Here is a 10,156-nt window from a genome sequence, read left to right as displayed (position 1 = left end):
TTTTTTTTTTTTTTTTTATCCGATAACCGTGACGCGATTAATCGAGAAACCGGTAGGCGGTGTATCGGAAAAACGACGCGAATGTTTTCTCGATTCGATTTAAGGAAACGAGATTTGCATACGAGAAATAAACTGTGCGCGGAGGCGATTTATCGTAGGGGCGTAGAATGTCTTTAATTGGCCAACTTCCATGCGATCAAGCATGCTCCGTCGCAAGTTTACTTTCTATCGTTTTTTTTTATTTTTATTTTTATTTTTTTTTTTTTTTATCTCGATAACCCGATTCTTTCCTCAATTTCAGGAACGAGTCCTGAAGCTGCGAGCTCTCGTGTCATCGCCAACTATTTCCGTTCCATCGTTTCACCGAGACGTATTCTGGACGTATATATAGATCGATCCGGTCGACGAGGGCCGGATGTTTGGATCGTGAAAACTTTAGCCGCGTAAACAGTCGCGCAGCTGGCCCATCCTAGCGTGGTACCGCGCGAATCCCAGCAACCGGAAAGGGTTAATGGAATATTGTTATATCTGTATGAGGGATATGTAATATACCTGCAACGCAGCGAACATGAGCATCTCCTCCTCGGTGCAGTCGATCTCCTCGGCGAGCAGCTGCCATTTGGCCTGCTCGTAAATCATGTTGATCCTGACAGCGTCGGTTTTCGGGTTCAGGTCGTAGAACGAATAGAACTTGAACTTCAACCTGAGGGTGTCGAATTCGCGTATTCCCTGCTCCATGATCGACAACGACGAATCGAGCCAGGCAACGTTCATTCTTGCGCGCTCAACAAGATTCTTCGGCCTGATCAACTTTGCCCTCACCTCCGGCGAGATCGTGGCAGGACTCTGGGCCAACGACTCGGACAGTCCACCGTTCAACACTTCTAGACTCATGGTACTGTTGTTTGCGTTGAATGAGCCGGTGCTACCGAAACCCGACGAGTTGTTGTTCCTCTTCCAGGTACCGGTTTGCTGGAAGAAACCCAATCAAACGTGAGTCCGCGTTCGGCCAACAAGATTGTGCTCGTAACCGAGCAATAAATACACCATAATGGCCACCAATTCCCAACCGTCGGTTGGAAAAACGAGCCGCTCGCGAGAAGCAAATTAGTTTTCTGAACGATTCCGTAAGCGGTAATGATAGGCCAATATCGATAAATCATAGCCACGGCAATCGGGTCGGTCGGGGGATTATTTATTACCATAACAGGTCCGGCTCTCTCTAGATACTTTCGATCCTATCTTCTCCTCTATCTTTGGATCCGAATTTAGATCCACGACAGTGCGTTTAAGTCTAGAGAGAGATTCGTCGTGGTACTCACCGAGACGGGGGAGCTGATCGGCGTGCTGTGATTTCTGTTGTTGGGTGTGACCGGCGCGCACATGAAAGGGCTGCTCTGATCCAGGCTACCCGTCGATCCCCTGGGACTTTGGCTCACCGGGATGAACGTGTTCGTATCCGCTGGAACGTTCCAATGCCCGTTCTTCTGGTTCTCGATCTTCTTCTTGGCCGGCAGATCTTTCAAATTGTATTTCAGATGATTCGGCTCGAGCGGTTTGCAGAATGACAACTCCTCTGGATGTCTGATACCTGAATTTTTCACGATAAAGAATTTCGTTTTATATTTTCTACCGGTTAATCATTCGAATATACTGTTTCGCTATATAATGCACGGTTTGATGAAATTATATGCATTTTTTTTTTCTTTTTGTATTTTTTTCACGGTAATTTGTTTGTTCCAAGGAAATAACTAAATGGTTGTTCGTTACCATGTCTATTTACGAGTATGACACGAGTCAGGCTATCGACGAGGTCATCTGTCCGCGACAGTATGGACAAAAAACAAGTAAGGAGACGTAATAACGGTTACATCAACGCAAATAAATTAACTCGACGCGTTTGAAATTTCTTCGTCATAATTTTTTTCCTTCTTCTTTTTATGATACATAATAATAAGTTGATTACATCGCGAAATCGTGATTAATTATCCCTTTCCAGATCGCGCTACTCGATTACGAAAAAATATATTCTCAACAAAAATATATTTTTCTAAGTTATTAAAGCAAGGCGACGCGATACAATGCCTTCATTATCGCGGCGAACCACTTCCTTGATTAAAAAAGCTGGCCGTTAGAATAGCCACGCTCGACTTGACTCGCACGAAGACTCCCCGTGACCTTCGCGTGACTGCGAATTTAACAATTTTATTTCATTATCGGGACTAATTAGCACTCAGTCGTCTCGTGCGAATTAACCGCCTGGTTTTTAATCCTGATTCGCGTTAATCGCCTGATGGAATTCAAAATGAATCGAGTTCGTTTAATATTCGTAATATAAATCTTCAAGGAGAAAAGATCGGCTCACCTAATTCCTTGCATAAATTAATCACGGCGTTGAACGTTTTCACAGAGAAGTCGACTTTGCAATCGAGGCAGCGCATATCGGGCAGTTGGACTCTCAGAGTCTTGTGCATCGGTGTGAAGTGCAGGAGGGCATCGGCGGCGACCCCATACTGGTCCAGAGTGCTTCTCGTTCTCGTCAACCAGTGATTTCTCTCCGGCCACCATAACGCGTGATCCGACCAGTCCATGGCGATGTCTGCGTACACAGAGAACGAAATGGAATATTGAAAAAATGTTATCGTTCTTATCGTGTCGATTCCATGGACACGATTGATTGTTTAATGCTTCTTAAAGGGAGGTAAGCCAACCATCAATTTACCAATGGAGATCCAACGAGACAGCAATCGTGGACACGCGTGTTTATTCCCTTCATCGTCGGCCCCCTTTGACCGTTTCGCGATTCCGGAAACCGAAAACATCCCTAATTCGTCGTTGGAGAGAAACGTATCAAGGGACAGGGGTTATTATCCGGATGCGTTGGGGACACGAAACGATGTGTAGGATGGAGCAACTTATCTCTCGAATTGATCTCTATCGAGATAGACCGTGAAGGGCAAGTTATTCGAGATTTGATCCGAATCGAAAGGAGAAATTGAAACGAATTTGTCTCGTTACGCCATAACTTTATCTTTGTACTTTTTCATCGAAGATAGTAGTAAGTCTAGCCTTACCAGGGACGACTTTGTACATTCCACGCAATAACTCCATAGATTTAATTTCTCTTGCGGTTGCAAATGTACGACTTCCCAAGTCTCCGACCGCAGTCTTAAACCCTCATCCTCGTCACGATACTTTGGCACGGTGGGCAGTGTTTTTCTTTCCACCCGGACCCCGTATCCGGGACATGTGCGTCAGAGTTTCACGACGCTTCCTATCCGGGCCTCGTTCGATGATTTACACACACACACACACACACACACACACACACATATATTATCGGGCTTTATAACCACGTGGTCGTAGTCGTACCATGCGTCCTGTTATCGCCATATGGAATTAACGTAGAAACCGGTTATCGGTTTATTTCTAAGATTCAACGCTTGGAATATTCTACGATTCTTGAATACACGATTATGCAACGCTTCCTATTTTCCTATTATAAATGAATCGTAGAATCGAAATTTGGGCATCTGAATTCGATCGACTCAATCCCATTCTCAAACTTTCGTCACGACGAAATTTGTCTATGAATCGAAATTCGAATCGTTAAGAGGCGAAAGTAAGAAGCGAACAGTTCAATAGAAGATTAGAAGTAAATCAATCGTCTCGGTTCCAATCCTAGATACCCGATCTTTCGTTACAATGTATCCGTAAAATCGAAATTTGGATGGATGAGATTCACCTGTCACTCGATTCGACCGACTCAATTGCTTTCTCAAACTTTCGTCACGACGAAATTCGTCTATGAATCGAAATTCGGATAATTCGATCATTAAAAAACAAAAGAAAGCGATACCCGATCTTTCGTTACAATGCATTCGTAAAATCGGAATTTGGATGAATTCAGCGAGAAATAGATCGATTCATCCCCCTGTATTCTCGATTTCCTTTTATTCGATTCAATTCCATTCTCAAACTTTCGTCACGACGAAATTCGTCTATGAATCGAAATTCGGATAATTCGATCGTTAAAAGACAAAAGAAAGCGATACCCGTTACAATGCATTCGTAAAATCGGAATTTGGATGGGTGAATTCAGCGAGAAATAGATCGATTCGTCTCCCTATACTTTCGATCTCCTGTCACTCGATTCAATTGCATTCTCAAACTTTCGTCACGACGAAATTTATTTATGAATCAAAATTCTGATAACTCGATCGTTAAGAGGTAAAAATAAAAAGCGATCTTTCGTTACAATGCATCCGTAAATCGGAATTCGGATGGGTGAGATTCAGCGAGAAACAGATCGATTCGTCTCCCACCTCCTGTACTCTCCTGTCACTCCCTCCTCGGAATCGGAATGCTATTATTCCCCGCAATGTCGAAGACCCCTCTAATTGCCGAGAGTCAAGGTATTGCCGTCACGATCCACTAATTACGAGCTCCCTCGAGTGTCCGTGGTAACTGTTGCGAAGATAAAATCTGGCGGGGCGCGACATGAAAGGGTCCCGGAGGAGGAGTGCGTCTTGCCACGCTTCAAAAGACTTCCTCGTACGTTTGTTTCTACGGAAGTCCACGGCACAATTCGAGCACACACACACGCCTCCCTCTTCCTCTTCGCTCGTCGAGTGGGCCGGGCCTCTTCTTTTCTTTCCCTTCGATTCGCGCGCGCGCGAACGTCTCTCCACCCGAGAAGAAGCAGTAGTTGCAACGAACCTTCGGGAACACAAGGTTTTCGCAAACACGTCTCCACTCACACTCGCGAACGCACGAGCAGTCGAAGATATTTGTCCCGGACTTTGCACTCCCGTGTCCCTCCCTCCCTCCTTTGCGCCCATTCTTTCGCACGAGCAGAAAGGCGGAAAGAAGGAAGGAGAGAAAAAAAGACAAAGAGGCAGCGAGATAAAGAGATGGAGAGAGAGAGAGAGAATAGCGAGTCAGGGACACAACCCCTCGTACACGGGAAGAAGACATCGACAAGGGTTGTCGGCTGGCTCAAGGGTTTCATCCCTCGCCGCCTCTCGAAACTCAGTGAAAACCGGTCCGTTTCTGCTGGTGCTGGTGCTGGTGCTGCTGGCGGGGAAACACGCACGACGTAGAGATACACACGTGTCGCTGAAAAACAAATTTTCACAGCTGTTCCGCTCCGTGTCCCGCTCGATTTAACGACTCGAAATCCCGAAAATCCGTGCCACTCCTCCGACCGAACATCGTTTAAAGCGGTTATTAGGACGACCACATGGTGGACGGGGCGAAATCTCGGACGGGGTGCGTGTGTCATTCCTCGTCGAGGGTGTGAATTGAATTCCCGGTAGCAGCGCGTCGTTCTCAAATTCTTCGAGTGCGTGACAGCCGGACCTTGTTCGATCCATTTTTTTACGCCGTCTACCAGCATTTTTGGTGCGTGTATACACCAAAGAAGTTTCTTCCCATCGTTGAAAGAAACGACTAGAACGCAGCTGCGGCCTAGAACGATATACACCGATGTCGACCACCTTTCTTTCCGTTCTTGCAAACTTGCGCCCTACGAAAAAATTTCTGCAACCGAAAATTATATTTCGTAGGACATTTTTAAGAAAATCGATCTTCCTTCGAGATTCGATTCGACCGAAGTCATCTGCGTTTGGAATCATTCCAAACAAGGGGGTGGGTGATTTCGTCGTGGTCCCAGAGTTCTCTCCTATCCTTTCTCATCGGCCATCCAAGATACCTAGTCGAGAGTCTTTTCTATGCGAGAGAGGCATCGCGAGGCGCGCGACGAATTCAAAGGACGTCGCGGGTGTACCGTTAATGGGATGATCTGCAGCGTTGACCCGACGCAGTTTTCACGCACCGTTACGTTGCAACGAGGATGGCTGGACGCAACGTGCGTGGTGGCGCCCGACCGAGGGGAGGAGGCCAAGTGTGTGCAGCTGCGGTCTATAAATATTTCGCGAATTTTAGCACTCGTTGCGAGCCTCCCTGCGCCGCTCTCTCGCCGATCGAGAGAGAACATTTCTTTTGGGATCCTTGGACACCGCCCACGCGATCTTTGATCGAAAGAGGGGGGACGTGTTCCAGGAAAGAGCGAGTTTCTCGCGTGGAAAAAACAATGCAGGAACAATGCCAACGGGAGAATGACTTTGAAATCGTCTCTGCGCGCCGCATTCCGCTCGTCGACGACTAGCAGCCATGTTACAACACGCTGGTTACAGCTACCTACGACGCGTTTAGTATGCATTGTCTTTCGTCGCGAAGTGGAATCATTGTGGTCGAGTCGCGGCCACTTACAAGATATTAACCGACGCGTTGTCCTGATATAAAATATTCAATTAGATGTTCGTACACGGGACGATGTTGCGCCGCATACGATGCGAATAATTCGAAAGTTCGTATGCAAATCGGCCATTTGCATTGGATCGACCTCCCCGTTCATAGGGGATCGAGGTTCAAGGGAAAAAGAAATTCCGAAATATTACATTAAGTTCGTTTACCTCTTGGTTTCGAATTGACGGCTTTGTCACGCGTGTAGAAACAATATTTAAATAGGTGTTTGGTTTATAATTTTCTCGTTGGGACAAGGGTCATTGTGATGCACGGGAAGCAGGAAATGGACGGAAAAAAGAAGATGAACTAATTTCTCGTCGTTACTATTTACTTTACAACGAAGCGATGAACCGATCTCTCGTAAACTTTATGAAATACTTCTCCCATTTATCATTTTATACGACACCGATCATTGTGCGCGGCAACACATTTGAACGATAGCAGTAGTAGGTTACTCGCAAGGATGCGGCACGACATTTAGAATAACGGACGTTACGCCTTACGTTCGAGGAAGTTGAACCGTGAAAAGTGCAACGAACGGGCTCGATGCACACACGCGAAATATCAAACTTAAGTGGAACTGTCGTCGTTTAAAAAGCGATCGGATATATTGCTCGCGTTTCTCGAAAATCGGACGATCGATCGATCGACAAGAGTGGACAATGGGAAATGTCCAGGAGGGGAAATGTAAGCTGGAATCGAAGAGGAAACCGTGGTGATTCGTCGACGAGAAAATGTTCTTTGCATAACAACGAGGGATCGATGTGTGTATGCGGTGTACCGCTAGGAGTGGCACCGTGACACACTAAAGAGAAAAACGACTCTCTTCCAGGTCGCTTTGTTGCTCGTGCCAGTGACCGGAAACGCTCGAGTGCCCGTGCGAAAACATCTTTTCGCGCAGATGATTACCTTCCTCTCGTCACTGGCCAAATCAACCTCGAGAACGCTCTTCGCAACGGAGTGATTCAATTATCCTGGCTCTCAGATCTAAGAATTGCATTAATTGCCGATTAAATTAAACTTTTTACTTTCGAACTGCTGAATTATTCGATTTATTGCGATTTATTTTCGGAATGAACGAATATTTTCTTCTCGCGACACTCCCTATGTGACCAAACGAAGAAAGTCTTTGATAATGGAATTAGAAGCCGAGGCTCGATTCTCCTACGTGGTCCCTCGTCGCGAGTGAATCTATTTCGGTAGGGCCACGTTTGGAGCAGCCGAGTAAATACAGCCGGGCGTAAATCGAGAGACCGACATAGCGGAATGATTCCAATGAAACGCGCGTACGTATCTTGGCAACAATCTACGGAACACGCCGCGGAATCTTGGAATCTGGAGTTTTCGCGAACTCGAGCGCGAAAAATACAATAAAGATTTGAAAATAACGCGGAATAAACGTCTGGTTCGTTCGAGGATGAATTTGAAAGGCAAAGGGAGCCGAGGCGAGGCTGAAGAGGGCGTTAATCACATAATACGAAACGAGCGTGATCAAGAATTCCGTAAAGCGGAGAAGTAATTTGAATAATTAGGCGCGGATCGCATTGATATTGCACGCGGCACCTGTCTCCCCTTCGTGGAATCGTCTCCTCGATCGAATCGATTGCGAAAGCGTCACTCCCTTCGAGAGAATGGCGAAATCGCTCCACACCGTCATTACGAGGCCGCTTGTCTCGGCCGAAAATTTATCACCCTGTCTCCTCGCACCGCCCTCCGGCAACTTTTTTGACTGAAAAATTTGCGACCGTATCCTTCTCCTCGTCTGATAAAGAAAAAAACAACAACGTGGATTAAACTTTAAAAGCGCGTATGGCAACTCGTATTCGCCCCTCCTCTGTAAAGTTTAGCGTTGTGTGTGAAAGAGTGGACAAAAATATTAACTTTGGTTATAAATTGGAGCAAGTAAAATTGTTTCGTTAGCTTTTCAAGGCAGCGAGTTTAATTCTTTGGGAACAATCGGGGAAAGTATAACGAGGTAACTGGGTCGAGTATGCGATTCTCCCGACATTCTCGATGCAGCGAATACCTGCACCGAAACGATCATCGTTTCCGATTGAATTGCGCAAGTAGGAACACGCATCGCGTGGTTATAATCGCACAGTTACGATATACAAGGTTCGTTATCGTATTCGTTATCAAACCGTGTCTGTTCGTGTCACAAGCGTCGATCCTCGAGCACAAGGTACAGTGTCAACAGCTGACCAAGCGGCTCTGTATAACGTAGCCTGGTAACGTAAACCTCGTTAAACGTTCTCGACGATTCCCCGACGATGGACATTCTCTCTCTCTCTTTCTCTCTCTCCACGCATAATCCTTTCAACGGCACGTGGCATCGTCGTTTTGTCACGTAACGAAATGTTTTCTTTTAAAGTACTCCAGCTTCTCGACGGAACTAGACGAGATTATCTCTCGTCGCTCTAGTATATATATATATATATATATATGTACTATATATATACGTAAATATTAAAAAGAACCACGTGCCACGACTATGTAAACGCAAACATAGAAGGGAGACGGAATCGAAGTCGCAGTGCGGGCACAGTTTAAACCGGGTAAACGCTTAATAAAGGGGCAAAACCCGTGGCGCACGTGGCTACACATAACACCCCTTTCCGCAGGAACAAACGATCCTCGACGGAAGTCGCGATATAATATTATGATATAATAATGGAGGGACGAGAACGAGCGGTGACAATGAGCCCCGCCAACCCCTTCCCCTCCGTCCGAGTTCCTGCGCGAAAAACGGAGGGGTTCCAGGGAACAACCCTCTATGGGTCTGCGATTGTGCAAAGAAATGTGGGCCATTGAGAGGGAAGAAAGAGAGGGTTTAGAAGAACGCCAGCTCTGTCAACAGCAAGGACGAGCGAGCGACGATGCTCAGGGGTGGATTTAACGCGTGAAAAAACGTGTTTGAAAAAAAAAAAAAAATCCAGATATATGGCAATTTTTATTCCTCCAAGACATCGATAACTTGTGGCTTTGTACGATTTCGATTACGAGTACGAGTATTTATATTCCGTGATCCGATCGAAATGGACTCGAATTAATGACGAATTTTCTGGTGCATCCGTGCCTGCATAAAATCATCGTGCAACCCCTCGCGGTTTTTCGCCAATCTCCTTCCCCCTTTACCTCTGTTTGAAGGGATGAAGCATTGTCGAGTTACCCTCGACAAGCGAGGCACAAAGACGACTCGCGGAAACTCGCGTAGGGACCAGCCAGGGAATCAGAAGAAAGTCCTGGCTTGTTGGTACCAACGCCCCTTTGATTTCTCGGTCGATTAAGCGTGGCGCCGCTTCTTCTCTCGGGACGAATGTTACGTAAAAATCAAAGCCGCTGGAAGCGAATTCTTTTTTCCTTTTCTGGAAGAAATTTCCGCTACCCCTTCTTCGATCGATTTGCGAGAACCGCCCTCGTCTGAACATCGAAAATCGTCCCTCTAATCCTTCTATCTATCTATTCAGAATCTCTTCCAAAGTAGAATTAATTAATTAGAAATAATTAAAATTAAAAAGCTCCGCCAAAATTACACCGAAATTAATCTCGACTATTCTCAAGACAAAGAGGAAACGAAATGGAAATGTGTAGAATGGAACATATCTCTGAGAGGCGAGAGACTGCATACAGGTAATTCCCGACACGAATTTATTTCCTTTCACGGTGCCCGCAATGCGGCACCGCGACGGTGCAAGAGATATGCAAATCGACCGGCCTCTACCTGTTGCGTTCTATTTAAACACTCGTTGTGTCCAGACTCGCGTCCTCGTGTTCTCGCCTTCGATCCATTTTTCCACGTACCCAAACGATCCCCTTCGAAATAATTATCCCCGCGGATCGGAATTAC

The 10,156-nt window shown here is 46.0% G+C and overlaps 1 protein-coding gene across 2 annotated transcripts in view; it reads right to left on the bottom strand.

Moving 5' to 3' along the window:
• LOC102672128 (unc-112-related protein-like) overlaps window positions 1–10,156 on the bottom strand; it is a 37,761-nt gene that overhangs the window by 1,704 nt on the left and 25,901 nt on the right. For both annotated transcript variants that reach the window (XM_006623871.2, XM_031514295.1), the window contains exons 2-4: window positions 2,366–2,599; window positions 1,323–1,591; window positions 553–972 (exon numbers count right to left, since the gene is read on the bottom strand). In XM_006623871.2, the coding sequence (XP_006623934.1) occupies window positions 553–972; window positions 1,323–1,591; window positions 2,366–2,599 (923 nt within the window). The remainder of the gene's footprint in view (window positions 1–552; window positions 973–1,322; window positions 1,592–2,365; window positions 2,600–10,156) is intronic.

The sequence above is a fragment of the Apis dorsata genome, unplaced genomic scaffold (assembly GCF_000469605.1).
Source record: "Apis dorsata unplaced genomic scaffold, Apis dorsata 1.3 scaffold_964, whole genome shotgun sequence".
NCBI classification, from domain to species: Eukaryota; Metazoa; Arthropoda; class Insecta; order Hymenoptera; family Apidae; genus Apis; species Apis dorsata.
Note: the sequence above shows the minus strand (reverse complement) of the source record. Positions and strands in the feature narration are given on the sequence as shown.